Here is a 19,368-nt window from a genome sequence, read left to right as displayed (position 1 = left end):
GAGTGTCAGAGAAACCTAGTGGGTGTGCATTTAGATCCTAGTTTGGGTATAAAACTGTATAACCTGCTGTAAACTGCATATCTATATCTAACCAGACATATAAGCTGTATGTATATGATCTAACGACGTGAATAAAGCAAATTGAGAGTTAAGAGTGAATTGACTCTTCTCCTCTTTGTACTAAGCCAATAACCGTTACCGGTGACCTCCGGTCAACAGTGAGGTAGTAGTTTGCAAGGACAGAGGGATCAAGGTAAATAGCACACTGCACTGTTCGGTGTTTTAAAAACGGGCGTCCGTTGGTTGAGAACCAACTTCCAAATGCTGCTGGTGCTTTATTAGCTCCCTGGGCATGGCACCAGCTAAATGAGTAAACTTCTCCATGGAATCCTTAGGGTTAATTAATATTTATATTGGCAGTCCAGATCTAATCTCAACTACACTTCGGTGAATTTGTACCATTTATTGTGTATGGGCCAGATACAAGAGCATCTTAAAGAGTCCTGTTGTGTTTGTGGAATGATTTGTGATAGATTTGCCAGTACAGCAACAATAAGTGCACTTTAAAAGAAAAGCAATTCATTGTACGAAGCATTTTTTGAGATGTTTCTGCATGAAAGGTCCTATCCAAATATTATTAGGATATATAAGGATGGCGAAATCCTTGATGTCTCTAGACAGTTGATAATGACTGCCTTAATTGATGACAGACTAAATCAGCTCATTTAAAAAGAAACTACTGGATGTTTTAGTTATTTAGAAAATTGTAGAAAGAATTGTCTCTGAGTTTAAGTCCTGTCAAAGAGCTAATTTATTGGTAAACCAACATTTGGAAGAAGTATTCAATGCCCGCTGTTTGGTTCATTATAATTTCATACAACTTATCCTCTGAGTAATTTATTTTTAGCCATTATGTATGAAATACTAATTTCATGTGGATTTGTGTAATCTACATTTTAATATATATGTAGACAGATTTTTTCTTAGAAATATACATCTTTAGAATAGTGGGAGTGTACTATGCATGATTTAAAATTTAAGATGACAAGTCAGTTTTTCTTTAAAACGTAATTTAAAATGTATAAACACGATAGGACTGAAATGTTCTAGTGCCATCCATCAATGTAAATGCTGGCTAGCAGAATTATGCACAACTAGCATAATATTAGAATATGTTTAAAAAAAACTTTAAAAATGGCTGCCAAAACTTTCTGAACATTTCTGTTTCATTTGAATGAACCCAAATATTTGATCGATTCTCCTGTTGCTTCGATGGATGAGAGTTCAGCAAAAGAAAAAGACCTGTTTACAGCCTAGGTTGATGTCTCGTGTGACGTTAGGTCAAGCCACGGTTTGCATAACTAATTGCAAAATTGCATATGAAGTTAGGGAAGGAGGGATGGATGGAAGTATTGGCTTGGTGCCACACTCACTTGTTCTGAAGTCACTTGACTCTGCTCTCCTCAAATGTCGAAATAACTTGATGACAGAGACTTTTCCATTTGGGTCAGTCCAAGGTTGTTTTTTTTCCCTTGTATTGGGATCCAGCTTGCAAGCCCTGCGGTTGGCTTTCAGATTGCCTTTATATCTAAGTTTGGGATGTCCTGTGGTGCAAGTTCCCGTGCTCAGCTACTATGGAGTACTACCCTTTGTGTGCATTAATTCTCCATGCTAACCAAATGACTGATCCAGCATTGCTGAACTCTGATGAGAATGCTCTTGATGCCAGGTAATGAGCACTTTGCAAGAGCCTCAGTGTTGGGGATTTTGCCCTGCCACCTGATGTTGCAAATTGATCTCAGGCAGCGAAGATGGAATACTTCTAGTCGCTTTATGTGATGCCAGTAGGTTGTCCAAATCTCGCATCCATAAAGAAGTGATGTAAGAACCATTGCTTGGCAGATTTTGACCTTTGTTCTGGGGACAAACTCCATGCTCTTTCCAAAGTCTGTGGGCAGAATTTTACGACAGCGGGATTTTACGCTCCCGCCATCGTCAATGGCATTTATAACGGCCGGTCGCATTTTATGGCCCCGTCCCCGCCAAAATGGGGCTGTAAAGTTGTACCCTGTGAGTGAGTCTATCTCCCAAATGCTGAGCTTGCTTTTGCGAGGCAGTGGTTGATTTTGTCATCCAGAGCAGTGTTATTGGAGAGGATATTCCCAAGATAGCACAACTTTTGTACCGGAAGGAAGGGTGTGTTGTTGATAGTGACTTTGTAGTCTTGGAGTACGTCACCCAAGTATTTAAAGAAGAGCTTATTCTTCTTTTTAGTAAAGGTATTTACTTCTCGTGTATATAACCATAATATATTTGACTTCTCTTTCAGAACTGAAATATTTCTTTAAACAATGCATGTAGAATGATAATTATACTTAACATATGTACACAAACAACTTGTTTATTTAAGCTTTATACAAATAGCAGTAGACCAGATTTTACTATTCTATAATTTAAAACAAATCTTTTTCTCGTTACTCATTGAATGTAACATAAAGCAACAATTTAACTGCTAGATCATCTTGTGAGTTGATCTGTATAGTACATTGATTGATATATGTAACTCTTTTTTAAATTGTATATACCAGGAATTAGTAGGAAACGCTTCTTCAAAGATTTTTAAAGTTTTGTAAACAAATGACTGTTCAAAATATTACACCATTCTTCACACGACACATGACGTTTTTTCAGATCTCCAGTATGTGACTGAAACAGCTAGCTTCTCATTTACCACATTCAGTGCTAATACTTATACAAAAGACAGTCCAATTCATTTCTAGGACTGTTGGATATGTAGTGCTGAAGATGAATGATACAGCTGCATCATGCACACATTGGTCAGTATTATGCATATGGTTTGAGCAACTGATGCATTAAAGTGTTGGGTAGATAAACCTGTTTCACTTTACATTCTGCTCATGCATGTTGACAAACTGAAGTCACACCAGCTTGAATTGAAATGAGCAGCAGGTCGGGGAAGAGGGGATTTTGTTTAGGATGAAAAAAATGCGTCTGCACCATTTTAAAAACAACTGTCAAAGCTTTTATTCACACCCAATTGGAATTAAAATATCTATTGTTAACTTATTTGTCACGTGCATACATCAAAATGTATGTTCCTTAATAAATGACCACATTGTTTTTTTTCACTCACCGTTGCCTTTATTAATTCTGGCTGTACATTTGTGCAGTCCAAAGTGTAGTAGAGTGTAATTTTCATCCTGTTCCCATGGTCATCCATAATCCTGGGGATGGTTTCCTTTTCATGTTATGCGGGACAATGTGGGCTACATTTTACTGGGGGGCGTGGTGGTGTGGATGACTGGCTCCTCCTGGAAGGAAAGCCATAACAAGCTGCGGGTAAGCTAACTTGACCAACAGTGGGACTTCCGCCCCTCACTGAGTCCTGCCCTCAGACTGGCTGGCAGTTTCAACAGCCCTGGCAGTGCCAATAGCTCGTTAGTGGGTGCTGCTGGGACTGTAACCAACCCCAAGAAGAAGGCCTAATGGATCCTGGAGTGAGGTAAGTCCGAGGTATTAGACAGGGAGCATTTGGTCAGCTTAGGGATGGGGGTGGGGGTGGTGGGCTTTGGAGAGCAGGAGGGTAGGAAGAAAGGGTGGCGGGTGCTATCTTTGAGGGAGGGCTTCCCTCCCCAAAGCGCAAAGAGAGGGCTTCCCTCCCCAAAGTGCAAAGTGCACCCCCCAAAGATAGTATTCCTATTTCCTTCCCACCCTTTTAAATAAATTTTCTTTAAAAAATGGCCTGCCCACTGTCGTCTGACTACCCATGCCAGCCATATTATGGCAGCATATTATCGGGGTCAATTGGCTTGTCAACAAGCTCAATTAACCCTTAATTATTTATTTACATATAGTACGTGCCGAGTGAGCTCGGCGGTGGGTGGGATGGTGGTGGGCTGGGCACCTACCCTATTTATGTGCCACCCTGCTGCCCCCCACCACTGCTGAGAACATGCCCCGCGGGGGTACATAAAACCCAGCCCCATATTTCCATGCTCAACTGGGCATCCACGAACCTGGTAGGTTTTTAGAGCCTCTGTGCTTGGGAGGTTGCCGTGGGCGGGGACAACATTCCGGATTAGGATTGCCAACTGCAAATTAGGTGCATTCCTGGAAATTTCAACCCATGACTGATCACATGCTCCAGGCATTAGTCGGCCAATATATCAATTCTTGTGATGCACTGCCTTCCTATGCAAATTGGAAACCAAAAAGACGCATGACCTAATTGGATGATGCTTAACTGTCAGCCAAACAGTCCTTTTTTCCCCCCATTTTCAATGTTTCTATATCTGGCAAAGAGAAATGTTGAAAGAAAATGAAAAGAAAACCTTTTTTAACGTCCCTAAGATATTTCTCCAGAGTTGCAAACAACAGTGTCCTGGAGATTGATCTTGAATTCCTGGAGACTCCAGGTCAATCCTGGAGGGTTGGCAACCCTAGTCTAGCCAAAGATTCTAAGGCTGGAGATGCTCTTTTCTGCTATGCCCTTGCCATTGGGTTCCAAGTTCTAATAACAACTGAGCTACCTATGTTCAATTGGCATTTTAGTACAGGTTTCAGGGGCCCACATTGATCCTGCACAGCAAGGACAACTTTCTACAGGTGCAATTGCTGACTGCTTAGATATGCAGCAAGATTTTCATGGGCCAATGAGGGCAAGAATGGAGGTGGGCAGGCATGCAATTTCGCATTGCCAGTCAGTGTGCTGGTTTGCTGGCACCATTTCGACCCCGTGCCATTTTCCTGGAGGCGGGATCGGGAGTGGAAGGGCTACCCACCTCCACCATGGTTGTCCGGGAGCTGTGGCCATTTTTGATACGAATTTGTTAAATTTTCTGAGAGGGTACCTCAAGATAGAGGTGCCATCTCTTTCCCTTACCCGTGACGGCAGCTGCAGCTCCTTCCATGCACCAGGGTTTCCTACTGACCCTGCAGCTTCCAGAGCCCATCTGCTGTCCTTAAATGGATGGCAAGCATGTCCTCTGGACATTAATTGGCCAGTGAAGGGAAATTCACTGCAAGGTGACTGCCCCTGGCACAGTCGGGACTCCCATTTGACCCCGATATGGATACTGACCCAAAACCCTGTCGCTGAAGTCAAGAGCGCAGCTCCCCTGGCTTACAACCTGTCTCCTAGCCCGAAAGCACATGACAATCTCATACTAGCCAAAGCAATTGTACAGAACACAGCAAGGTACTGTGCCAACAAGCATTAGGTAAACCTATGCAAGAAAATACAAACTGCTAGAGACAATGGTAATCATTGCGCTATGTATGAGATATCAAAAGCGCATTCAGCCCCAGCATCACCAAAGTTACTCCTTTGAAATCCACAGATGTGAAAGTACTCACTGTCAGGAACAAGAAAATGGTCTACTGTATAGAGCACTACTCAGGGCTATACTCACATAAGATGAATATCTCTCTGCCTGAGCTTGATGATCTTCTGTAGCTACCTGTCATGTATGAGTTTGATGCAGAATCCTCATTACTTGAACTTGGAAAGGTCATTGACTCCTTAACAGAATGGAAAACACTTAGAAGTAACAGAATAGCAGCTGAGCTATTCAAGTATGAAAGCTTCACCTGCAGCCATACCTTCATGACCTCTCCTGGAAAGTAGGCTCTGTCCCACAGGACATGCGTGACATAAACATCACCACCTTATACAAGAACAAAAGCGCTCAAGGGGATTGCAACAACTACCAGGGCACCTTACGCTTCAGCGTTACTGGGAAAGCCTTTGCCAGAGTCATTCTAACAAGGCTCCATCAACTAGCCAACAGAATATACCTGGTGGCACAATGTGGCTTCAGAGCAGGCAGAACCATGGTAGACATGACCCTCTCACTACATCAGTTTTAAGAGAAGTGCAGACAGAGCAAATATCACCCTACCTTGCTTTTATAGATATCGCAAAACCATTTGGCACCATGAGCAGGATGGGTCTCTAACTGGATACTGGAGAAAATCAGCTACCTTCCCAATCTCTGCAGTCTCATATGGTCCTTCCATGATAATGTACACAGCACCATTCAGTTCGGCAGCCCCATCTCTGACAGTTTTGAGCTCAAAAATGGAGTTAAACAGGGTTAGGTCTGAGCCCCTGCTCTGTTTGGTACTTTTTCCTCTGTCCTTCTGACCTATTCTTTTGCTGTCGACATGGAAGGAGTGTACCTCCACCCATGACCAGACAGGAAACTCCTCAACCTATCAAGACTGAAATCTAAGACAAAGGGTGAGGATGAGGTTTCCGTGATGAAATAAAATAAAAATAAAAATCACGGGCAGTATTTTTATCATATATGTCCAAGTGCCTGATTGGAATGCTTGGACATTTTCTTTCTGCTTTTCAAAACGTTATTTGAGGATTATCGGGTCTGCAGCTCCCTGAGGCAGCTCTCTGCCTTCAGGGAGCTTTCTCTCAGCGCTGTCCCATACCCGCGTTGACGTCAACGCCCGCCCTCTTCCTGGCCCCACCCCGCCAGCACTGAGTTGCTCAGCACGTGTTTCATGCAGGCTTGCCGCTAATTGGCCAGCCAGCGTGACATCGTGGTTGTGGCCGATCGCGGTCAGCCAATCACACCCGCCCACCGACCGAAAAATTCTGCCCAAGGTATCAGCAGAGATCTTTCCACATCGCCGGCAAGGGACAATTTCATGCGACACTTGTGGCGGACTATGCCCTTCCAGAATCGGCTTGCTCAGCCATCAAAAGAAGTGCAGCGGGTGATATCATCTCCCCACCAAAGTTCTGAGGCTGCATTCCCATCATCTCTTGCAGATGGAAGGATGCCAATTAAATCAAATCGACTCAAAACGTAAAATTTTGCCCATGGAGTATCTGGCAGAATTAATAGAGTAGACCAGGATCCTACCAGAGAGCATCCAAAAATGCTGATGTGACAAAGGGAATGCAAGCATAAATAGCATCTGCCGTTCCATCAGAGCCTCCCAGTGCTGCGGAACAGGCAGAACCCTGGCAGGAATAAATTTTGATGTCGATATGGATTTCCAGGAGACATTCAAGAAAGTTCCGCAAAAGAGATTATTAGCAAAAATGGAAGCACGCAGAATTAGAGGTCACCTTCTAATGTGGGTCAGTAATTGGTTTGCAGGAAGGTGACAGGATTGGAAATAAAGAGAACATTCTCTGATCGGTAAGATGTGATAAGTGGGGTTCTCCAGGGATCTGCACAGGGGCTTCAGATTTTCACTCTATGACTTAAATAAAGGAAGAGAGAGTTGTATATCCAAGTTTGCAGCTGACCTTATGCCAGGAGACTCCTTAAATTGTGCAGATGGGAGCAGGAAGTTACAAAGGGACACAGCCAGACTATGAGTGGGCAAAACTACGGTAGGTGGAGCTCAGTCTTTGTTAAGAGTGAGAGACTAGCAATTGTGAAGGAGCAAATAGATTTAGGTGTTCATGTACACGAATTGCAAAATACTTAATGCTGAAATGCAAAAAGTAATAAAAAGTGTTGGTGTTTATCTGAAGGGAGTTTGGAAAATGAAGTTCAGGAAGTGGTGCTTCAGTTGTACCGAGCCCTGGTCAAACCTCACCCAGAGCACTACATTCATCTTGGGGCACCGAATCTCCGGAAGGGGTACAGCACAAATTCACCAGATTGATACCAGATCTTAAAGGGTTACTTTATGAGGATAGGATGTATGAACTTAGCTTGTCTTCCTTAGAGTAGAAGGTTAAGAGGTGATCTAATTGAGGTGATCTAATTGATAAAAAGAGAAACTATTTCCTCTGGTGGTAAAATCTAGAATAGGATGGCATATTCATAAAATCAGAGCTGGGCCATTTGCGAGTCAAATCATGAAGCATTTTTTACACGTAAATGTTAATGTAAATCTGAAACTCTTTCCTCAAAAGACTGTCGCTACTGGATCAATTGAAAATTTCAAGACTGAGATCAATAGATTTTTGTTAGCGAGGTATCGAGGGATAAGGAGCTAAGGCAGACAAATGAAATTAAGGTATAGATCAGCCATGATCTAACTAAATGGCAGAACATGATTGAGGGGCTTAATGGCCTATTCCTGGACCTAAGTATTTACTGTTGAGTTGGGTGAAATGTTCTATGGTCCTGAAAGGAACCATATTCCTGCCACTGAAAGAAAGACTACTAATATCACAATTGAAAAATGAACACCATGGCCTAGAAGTTAAATTGTGCAGCTTCAGTTTTATGGGAGAAAGGACCAATATAGCATGCTACATGTGAGTCCTTAGTCCACACATTAAATATACTACACACCATATTGGTTAAGGCACCAAATAGTTTTTGGGAGTACCCACTGAAACTGGATTTGGGTCCATTGCTTATGCCTACTGTCTGTTTCAGGCTCCTTTGTACAATAGGTTTGCAACTGATTGCAACAAGCACTGTGCATAGCACAGAGTGCTACTACTAATTGTGAACATAGCAGTGGTACTTCCACTGCTCCTGGCGTCACATTGAAACCATAGGCCCCTGCCGGCCATGCTTACCTTTCCCAATTGCCTTCCCTCACCAGTTGGGTGTTTACAATTGGCTTTAGCATTATGTGGGTAAGGAAATTTAATCCCTGCTGTTGATCACTGTGCAGTGATCCATGGTAGAAGTGTGCGGATAATGGGACAGGAGTAGGCTATCCAGCTTCTCAAACCTGTTCTGTGACTCAGTTAGATCATGGCTGATCTAACTGAACAACCAGTGAAGATGGGAATAGGCTGTACTGTGTTGTTGCTCTACCCTGGCTCCATCCCTTCCCATGGTTGAACACTCACTGTAAAGGCTCACATGTGAATAAATGGCACTTGAGCAAGGACTTAGAGGGTGATTAGTGTACATGAAATTGTAACCAAGAAGAGAATCCAAGCTTTCAAGAGATGGAAAAAAATTGGCAAGAGAAGAAAGGAGAAGATTTAGTGTTTTTTTCTTGTTACCAGGACAAAGATGAAAGATGTTATTATTTAAAAAAGGCTTTAATATCTAAATAGATAATTCAAAGCAACTGATCTGTGCCAATCAGCATTAGCTACAGTAGGCAAGTAGTACTATTATTGCTGTAAATTCCATTATAAATGAAGGCTGAGTCATTCGGCTTATTCTGTACACAAGAAAAATGTAATTGCATTAGATGATATTATTACGGCTCTGCTGTTTGCTGCTGTGATCTGAGGATCAAATAATGAGATGGTTACAGTGCCTTCAGTGTCGCATGCAGTGCGGGCAGATTGGCAGCATTAAGCTGTGCCAGTCTCTCTGCACAGCTTTATCAGATTAGTTTCTCATCTAGTTCTGTAACTGACCCATTTGAACAGGATCCAAAGCTGGTGCGAAACATCTGCCGTTGGGTACGACAAGCTGTTAAGATTCCATTCTTTGCCAAGCTGACCCCAAACGTCACAGACATTGTAAACATAGCGATGGCAGCTCAGGAAGGTAAGAAGCTATAGCGGGGACTGACTGCGCAGGGATGCAAAATGCTACTCGGAGAATAATTGTTTTTCTTTTAATTCTTTTCTATTTCTGGCTTTTATATTCTTGTAAATTGTTTAAATGCTTCAATTTTAAAAATACACCTTTTATTTTATTATTGTCCTACTTTGATTGCCCACCTGTGTCATTAACTTTGAAATGATTGTTGTCACCTATTCTTTAGCTATTATAATTCAATCCAAGTCAAAAAGGTATCTTTCTGTGCACTGGAATTTAATTAACTGCTGCCTTTTCTCACAGGTGGTGCAAATGGTGTTACAGCAACCAATACAGTCTCTGGGCTGATAGGAGTACTTGCAGATGGTACACCAGTGCCTGCTGTTGGTAGAGACAGGCGAACCACATATGGTGGCGTATCTGGTAAGTATTGCCCTCATCACTGTACAGTGTTTCCTCAGAGATGGTAGAGAAACTGGGAGGCTCTTGTAGCAATTTATAACATCATCTCTCTACCAATGCACAAACCTTGCTTACTGCTGGTCAACATGGCTAATAGTCATGACAGTTGGAAGAGATTGAGTTTGAAATGCCTATTTCTTTTACTAGCACAGCACTGCAGCAAAGTGGGTGGGGAAGAGTCACTGTAGAATTGAGAAGAAAAGCACCTTGAAGTCTCTGTTGCAGAGATGCGTTTTAGCGTACAATCCTTTCACATTTTTATTTAGCATGCATATTAGAAAAACAAAACACATGGGGCAGAATTTTCTGCCTGCCGGGTGGGCGGGCCCGACCCAATCTCCGGTGGGCGGGGAGACGATCCCCGCCGGAGAAGCGGACCTCGCCGCCATTTTAAGTGGGCAGGGGGGTATTCCCCAAAAGCGAGAGTGCGCTCTTTTGCGCATGCGCACGAAAGAGCACACATCTCCCTGAGGCTAAGTGCTGCCTCAGGGAGATCACTTCCACTTTGAAAAATATGAAAAGTAGAAAAAAAAATTCCCTAACATGTCCCCCTCATGTCACATGAGATGGGACATGTTCATAATTTACATAATAAGTTTATTAAACTTTTTTAAACCCTACATGAAACCTCATCCTGCCAGTGGATGAGGTTTCATGTTTTTTCTATTGCCCGCCGGGGCTCCTGGCCTGCCCGCCAAACTTAAGGTTGGACGGGCAGGTCCTTTAATTGTATAAATGATCCTGTCAATGGCCTCAATTGGCCATTGACAGGTCGGCGGGCCCGCAGCTGATTTTGCTGCGCCCCCGCCTTCCTGAAAATTTAAATGGACCGCGATGATGTCGGGGGTTCCTCCTGACGTCATCCCGTGTCATTTTACGCGTTGGCAAGCGGGCCCTGCCCCCTGCTCACCAACGGCAAAATTCTGCCCATGTAGACTTTGCCTTTGTCATGTATATTGTGAGCCAAAAGAATCATCATCATCATCTACATGCTTTCATTTCTGCTAAAATGATAACTCCTTGCACTTCATCACATTTACTTATAATGAACTACTTTGATAGTTTTATAAGATAACTATTACTGGAGTTTATATTCAGATAAATGATTAGAGACTGTATTTCTTTGGGTTATAGAGTGCAGAAGTGGGAAACAAAAAGTGGAAAAAATGAATTCTCTGATGCAAAAACAGAAAATATTGGAAATATATAGCAGGCCAACCAGCACCTTTATCAAAGCCATTAAATATGCAAGGGATAGTTAGCCCATAATAAAAACAGAAAATGCTGGAAAAACACAGCAGGTCTAGGAACATTTCAGCTAGACCTTGCTGCTAGACCTGCTGAGATTTTCTGGCATTTTCTGTTTTTGTTTCAGATTTCCAGCATCCATAGTATTTTGCTTTTATCTTAGTTAGCCCTTATTTTGTTTACGCACATTTCCAGCCTTTTATTGCAGATTTCCAACTTGTGTGTTAATTTTCATATTAACCCCACCCCCCCCCCTCACCTCCAACCCCCACCGCCTACATTTCTCTGCAATGTGTTCTTCAATGGTCAATTCTTCCTGCAGAGAGGGAGCCCATTAGATTTTCATATCTGGCTAAGGCTGTGCAGAAACAAAAAAACAAAATGTGCTGATTATTCTCCTGCTTAAGATGGTACTAGAATTCAAGCTGTTGAGTTTACTATTTAAAAAAAATCTGTTGGTATGAATAAAATGGAGCAAAACATGTTAATTTTGTTATTTAAGCAAAGCTTATCCCCCGCCACGAGTGTATTGCTGTTAATGGAGGTGCTATATGTGTTAAGCTGTGATAATAGATCAGAAGTTTGCTGTTGCCTGCCCTACATTAATCTTCAATGTTCAAGTTTGCTTGATGACAACAGAGCAGACAATGGAAAATGCCAGGTACTGGCTTTGAAGTACTATACAGCCATGGCTTGACATTTCCACAGAATAGAAGTTTATGAGATGCATTATTTTACACTTGGGAGTTCCTGCCGTTTTCTAGGCGGCTTTGCATTTACTGACTGTCTCAAAATGGGGCAGTGATTTAAATCTTTGCACCACATTGTCTCCATCCCGCTTTTAGAACAAACATTGCTCTTAGTCAGCATATTAAAAAAAATCAAATATAGATACTGTATTTCACTGTCACGGCATGCTTGTTGCTGCTTAATGTAGCAGCACGTTTCAGTTAGTTGTTGCAACAGCTGGTCACATTATAGACTTACATGGGGCCAGGGTACTGTACGTCAAATTAATTTTTTAAAAAACCAGAAAGAACCAAGATCTTAGCACTGTCAAGATTTCAGTTTTATTTTAAATATTTTCTAAAGGCCAGACCTTTAAATCTCAGGGGCTGTATCAAGCACTGAGCTGTGAATTTAACCATAGGGTAACTGCTAATGATAAGGAAACATTCCAAGATGAGGCTGCTGTAATACAGTCATTGGATTAGGCTATCAATCACCCTAGTCCTCGGGGAACAGGAAGGGAGACAAAATAGAGAAAGGAAAATTAGGAAAGGTGGGCATGACTAGAATGCAATTCCCCACTATCTTTATCTGATAACTATACTATGTTCTGCAGCTTTTAAATTCAACCATGTCTAAACACTGCTGGAATTTTAAGAGTCGTGTTTCAACTGTATTCTGCTTATAAATTAAGAAAGTAACCGCTAATAGAACGGAAATGGAACTTAACCTAGTTTTTTTTTTAAAAGCTTAGATTCTTTTGGAGGATTGTTTTATCATGTATTTAAACAAATTTCCAGAAAGATTCATGACATACATGCCGGGAGCTAAATATTGACAATCATGCTCTGGTAAGCAAAATGGAGCTCGCTGAATTAACACAGTTCACGTCCTTGCATTCATGCTGCAACCCAAGCATGAAACTATTATCTCACAACATTAAATTGAAACCCATGTGTGATCTTTCCCTTGAGTTTGGTACTACGGACAAAATGGTTTGGTTACTCTGTCCATCTGCATTAGGGATTTATCAAGCACCTTAGGCCTTGGGCATGTGTGGATTAATTTTTAAGACAAAATGATTTCTGGTCTTTATCACTTCTATTCCCTGTTGAAAAAAAATCACAGGTAACCTTTTGCATAGCACATCCAGTTTTTGTGGAGCAGAAGGAAAGTGAACAAAGCTGATTCCTTTAGCATACTTTGCCTTGGGATATTATTATTACATCTTTATGAAGTCTTCAGCTTTAGCTATGAAGATCACAATCAGTATATCTTTCAGAAGTGAGGTGGAACATATGGAAAGGGTGTTCCAAGGAGTGTGTTAGAGGACCTAGTCGATGACTGAGCATTTAAAAGAAATCCCTTTTTCTGCATATATTTCTTAGAAAATTGTATGAAATCTTGTGTTACAGAATATATGTTCCATGCTGATCAGTCATACAGTTGATTGAATTTTATCAGATCCATCTCTTATTTTGCCCATCCATGAACACAATTATATTTAGACTTGGATAAAACACTCCTGAATACTAATAACATGGAAATCAGGCATGGTGTAAATTTCCTAATGTTAACGCTAAAAGTAACCCATTTATTTTCATTTATTTTTGTTCCGTCGGTATGATTCACTTTTTCATTCAAAGTTACAAATTAAGTATTGTGCCAGAAAGTATTAAAGAAGATTCAAACTTTTGACTCACAATACTGATTGTTGTGAAAATCTACTATGAAGAAAGAAACCTATTGAAATAGTTAAGCTAACAATTTAGCGATAATTGCTGATAACTTAAAAGTGGTTGATATTTTGATTAAAATGTTTTGCCTTATCACTGTCTATCCCCTCCTGAATGAAACCCTTACATTTACACGTTCACTATTCTACAAGATTAGAAAACAGGGCAATTTCTCACACATCACAGCTGCCATGAATACCAACTTTCAGTTTTGCCTTGATCTCCAGATGGCCCACCAGAGACTAGTTTACTTGATCTCTATGGGGAATTTCAGCATGAATGTCAGTTGAGACTGGGATTCAGACTCTAGTTTTATAACCCAAAGCTTGAGTGATATAGCCATTAGTCTCTTAGCACATTTTATTTAATGTTCCTTTTATGGCTGAAAGAAATGGAAATGCAATTTTCCTTCTAGTTTAGTCAGCATAACAATGTGCAAATTATGAATTTTATTAAGTCTCTAAAGGAAGGTTCACCATAGACACTTAATGGTGCACAGAATTGCTTACTTTATCTGCCTTCATTATTATTTCCATTTCACCTGCAAAATTCTCCCCTCCCTTCTCAATGTATTGACTTGTGCTAGGGCATTTTGATTCATACTTCGTACCTCATCAAAGTGACTGTTCTTCATGTGTGAGACAGTGTATGTCTAGGGAGCACCATAGATGAACATGATCCAGTCCTCATAGCACGTGCACTGAATGGTTATGTGGAGTGGCAACCCTGGCCAATATTTTCCCCTCTCTACCCGAAAGGACACTATGGTGAACAGTGGCATTCCTACCAGACCCTAGTTAAGATCAGTTAGTCTCAGAACTGGTCACGGACTTAACCAGGAACTGAACCTGGGACTTTACAACTCTATAGTTCTTTCTATATTTTTTCATTATACTTACCTGGGACTTATACAGTTATGTAGAATTCACTGAACAGAAACAAATCATTTGACCCAACAAGTCTATGCTGATGTTTGTAGTCCCCACCTTAGTTTACCTCACCATGTAAACATATTCTTCTATTCCTTTCTCCACCATTTACTCCCTAGTTTCTCCCTTAAATGCATCAATGCGATTAATGCATCAATGCTATTAATGCATCAATGCTATTAGCCTCAACTGCTCCTTGTGGTAGTGAGTTCCACATACTAACCCTCTAGGTAAAAAGTTTCTCTTGAATTCTCTATTGAATTTATTAGTGTCTATCTTATGGGCGGAATTGTCCCACATTTGCATCAAGTGTGGTAGCGGGCAGGCAAAACAACGTTTTACCCGCCAGCTGCGATGGCGGGTTTTTACAACGTATCATGCCAAACCTGCCGCGTTACTTACGCATTCCCGAGAAACACGCCATTTCCATGGCAGGTGGACTCTCATTCGCCCGCCATGCCATCACCTCGCCACTTTATCAGCCGCCATATTTAAAGTCCAGCCGAGCGTACACATCTCATTGCTTCCTGCTCACAACTACTACAGGGAAGATGTCCTCGAAAGGCAAAAAGATTGCCGGTTTAATGACGCGTCACTGGAATGCCATTTGGACACCATGGAGGCCCGCTGTGATGTCCTCTAACCCCACTTTGGCCAGAGGAGGGGCAGCTACATTACCACTCCAGCTTGGTAGGCGATGGCAGTGGTGATCAGTGCCAATGCTGCACAGATGTTGGTCATCCAATGCAGATAGTGGATGAACGAATCTGTGCATTCAGGGTCTGGCAACCATCTTATCACTCTAAACTCACACACGCAAGCCTATCACACGTTCACTGGCATCTCACTCACTGCCAGCTCAAGGGACATCACCACCCATTCTCATGCACATACCCTTACATGTCCATCTGGCCTCACCTCCTCTGGAGATTGCCTCCTCAGCCCTCACCATCTTGAAGCCACTTGCACAGATCAACATGTGCCCCCACACACACCCTGGGATACCCTCCTTCCCCAGCACAGCCCTCACCCTGCAGCCTCTTCCCTTATCTGAAGTCACTTCTCCCCCTTTGCCAAGCAAGGCCTAGCCCTGCAGCAATTGAAAAGCCACCCACATATGGCCTATCTGGTAGGTAGAGACCTACCCATGAGACCACCCCTAAAAGTGATGCGGTGCTGTCTGTGAAGCCTGGCGCTGATGACTGCGAGTGCTGACCGAAGCAAGTAGGCAAACAAACCTTAATCCCCGAGTGAAGTGCAGCCCACCAGGTGCACGTCACTTATGTGCCATTGTGAAAGATGTCAGTTTTCCCACTGACGTAGGCAGACGATCCAGTGGTGGGGGAGGGGGCGGGTGATGAGTCCAGCATGCAAGCCTTATAATGAGATGCTGATGTATTAAAATGAGGTTCCCAACGTCCGATGGCGAGAAACATGGCCCGTCATTGGCGGGCAGAGTGGACGATTGCAAACTGGCTTCATGACGTTGTGGAACTGATTTTTGCCCTTCTCGCCATATTGTCCGCTCACGCCACCGAACACGCCCGACGCCAGCGGGCACGGAAAATCCCGGCCTATACTTATGACCCCAAGTTTTGAACTCCTCATAAATGGAAACTTATTGCCTATGCATGCTTTATCAAAACCTTTCATGCTGTTAAAGACCTTTATTAGGTCACACCTCAGCCACCTCCCAGGTCTGGTACTTTCACCATTTTCATCAGAAACTTCCCAAGACTTGTTGATTCCCTTAAATTCCTGACTTGGAAACAATCAGGTATTTAGGGTCATACTCTTTCTTTTTGTGCTAATCTTACTGAAATTAGATATGATCAAAAGGGAATTAACGTCAATCAGAAGTACTAACCCACTGTTTACCCATGTTTAGTGCTGATATGAAGATCCCTAACCTTCAAAAATTGGATTAATAAAGATTAGCAAATGAATTTAGGAAGGCTGCAGCTGCACAGCCAAATAGAAACATGAATATTTTCCTCCAAGTTAAGCTAAAGTTATTGCATTAAAGAACTGGAGCATGTAAATGAGCCAGCAAAACAGATGCAGAAACAAATAGCTGAGAGGAATTTATTTGTCTCAGTGGATGTGCGTTGGGCCATTTGTGGTTATATTGCACTGGAGGAGGAGGAGAAAAACAACCTAGATATGCAGAACCATATGAAACACATGCCTCTCAGCAATTTTGACCACAGGGTCAAATCCATTGCAACTGCGTCAGCCCCCTAAACATGATAGAGGATACATGAAGGAAGCTAAGCTCACCAGGGAAGCTGCGACTGAGGTGTGCTGTCTGGTTCGTGAAGTCTTGGAGGAACATCTAGATATCTGCAATAACCTACTAACGGCAGTGAAGATCCTCAACATTAATGCTATGGAGCCCTTCTATGTGTCCACGTTGCAGGGGATAATGTGGAAGCTCAGTGACTTTCTCAAGGCAACTACTGCTTTCTTTCCTGAAAGAATCACAATCTATGAAATGCGGTAAAATTAATACTTTTTTCAGTTCTGTAGTTATTGTAAATTGCAAGCTTGATGCGTGTTGACACATCTGCCTCCTCAGAACTTCTCTTTGTCTGGAATGCGTGCCCCTGACTATGAATTGCTCTTCTAATTGGAAAAGTGGAATTGGTAGGTAGTTTCTATTGGCATGCTGAAGGAATTCAAAGAGCCCGCAGACTATACCTGTGACAAACCTGACACAGTGAGAAGCACCTGGCTTGCTGAATTTCCTGTAGGCTCAGATGTAATATGCATTCTAAAGTTTATAGAACTCAAAAAATGGACCAATATTTCTGGAGTTTTTGAAGACCTGTACTTGTCCCCTTCTATTTCTCATTTATGTGTTGCCCTTCAACATGGCTTCAAGTTTCAAAAGTATACTGATGGCCAGTTCTCCCTCCCCATTACCTCTCTTGACCTCTCCACTCTCTGTGTTGTCAGACTGCTTGGGCGGGATTTTCGGCACCCACCCACTGCCGGGATCTTCCAGTCCCGCTGCCGGGATCTTCCAGTCCCGCCGCAAGTCAATGGATTTCTGGCTGGGACGCTGCCTCGTCTGTCCGCAACGGGGCCGGAACATCCTGGCCCTTTTCCGACATTCAGTCCTGGATAAGACATTTCCTCTGATTAAACATTGGGAAGACTGAAGCCATTGTCTTTGCTCCCCCCACTGCAAATAGCATTCCCTAGTTACTGATACCATATTATTTTGATGCCTCTTTCAGGCTGAACCAAACTGTTCACAACTTGAGTGTCCTTTCTAACCCCATACACTCTCCATCACAAAAACTGCCTACTTCCACATCCATCACATCACCCATCTCCGCTCTGCATCATTCTATCTGCTGCTGAAACCCTCTTCATGCTTTTGTTCCTTCCAGACTCAACCATTGTAATGCTATTCCAGCCAATCACTCACCTTCCATAAAGTTAAGCTCATCCAAAAATCTGCTGCATGTATCCTGGCTGGCACTGAATCCTAGTAATCCATCACTGCTGTGCCCTCTGGTCTAGATTGGTTCTCGACCCACCAATGCCTCAGTTTAAAAATACTCCTCCTCATGTTCAAATCTCCCCATGGTCTCACAGCTTCCTATCTCCGTAACCTGGTTCAGCCCCACAACATACAGAGAACTCTCTGTTCTTCTTCCTTCTTCACCTACCTCTATCACCTGCAAAAGGCAGTTGTGCCTTCAGCCATCCGTCCATTGAGTCACCAATCCCTACTATCAGCTCTGGGTGGAATTTTCCGTGCCTGCTGGCATCGGGCGTAATCAGCAACGTGAGCGGACAATATGGCGAGGAGGCCAAAAATCGGTTTCACAACGTTGTGAAACCAGTTTGCAATCGCCTGCCCAGCCCATCGGACATCGGGAACCGCATTGTAATAAATCTGCATATCATTATATGGCCAGCCCACAGGAATCATCGCCCTCTCGCTGGATCGTCCACCCATTTGTCGTTTCACAACAAACATATAAGGCGTGCACTTGGCGAGCTGCACTTTGAGGGGAACTCGGAGGTGAGTGCACAGTAACGTTACACAACACTCACGAGGGTTGCCTGTTGAGCTTCAAGGTTGAGGCGACTTGGTGCGGGGGAGGGGTGGACGCAAGTGCTGCCCTTGCTGCTGAGGCGACTTAGGGGAGGGGGGTATGGGCTGCCTTGCAATTGAAGGTAGTGAACAACCACATGCGGGGTGGTGGGGAGGGAAGCAGACATGCATTAGGGAAACCTTGTATACAGTGGCCATTCCTCCACAGCTGAGACAGTTCAGACACAGCCACATTAACATGCATGGAGTCGGGCCTCTAGCATCTCTGCTCAGTCAAGCAACGCAGAGGCATGAAAGTGCCACCAAGTGTTCCAGAGCTTTTCACCCCTCGAGCACAGACTGCAAAGTAATGAGCGTTTTATTGGACTGCAGAATGGTTGGATGACTGGGCAATCTCCTTGCTAAAGCTGGCCATGGAGCAGTCACTGGTGGAGGCGTTCACAGCCCCTTGCAATGTCAGCATCCCGGTTTGGACCAGTCTCCTCCATGGGTCAAGCTAACAATGCAGCCTTGCAGTGTGGGTTAGGAGAATGCCTGTGCCTGAGCTGAGAGCACAGCCTGCAGTCCAATGGGCAAAGCTGCTGCTAATCGGTCAGGTGGAGTGGGGCGGAGGAGGGAGGGGTTTTGGGCAGCCATGCAGCGCACTAAACTCTGGCCATCCAAGTGGTGGCTAGTACTCTCCAGGAAGCGTTAAGGGGCCTTCAGACTTAACCAAGAGTGGTTCTTAGAAC

At 43.1% G+C, this 19,368-nt stretch overlaps 1 protein-coding gene across 1 annotated transcript in view; it reads left to right on the top strand.

Moving 5' to 3' along the window:
• The window catches only part of LOC144692241 (dihydropyrimidine dehydrogenase [NADP(+)]-like), an 812,799-nt gene that overhangs the window by 632,385 nt on the left and 161,046 nt on the right, over positions 1 to 19,368 (top strand). Inside the window, exons 17-18 of the mRNA XM_078560835.1 lie at positions 9,347 to 9,467; positions 9,765 to 9,884. Coding sequence (XP_078416961.1) covers positions 9,347 to 9,467; positions 9,765 to 9,884 — 241 coding nt within the window. The remainder of the gene's footprint in view (positions 1 to 9,346; positions 9,468 to 9,764; positions 9,885 to 19,368) is intronic.

This window comes from Cetorhinus maximus, chromosome 17 (genome assembly GCF_964194155.1).
Source record: "Cetorhinus maximus chromosome 17, sCetMax3.hap1.1, whole genome shotgun sequence".
Lineage (NCBI taxonomy): Eukaryota > Metazoa > Chordata > Chondrichthyes > Lamniformes > Cetorhinidae > Cetorhinus > Cetorhinus maximus.
This window is presented reverse-complemented; position numbering and strand designations above follow the sequence as displayed.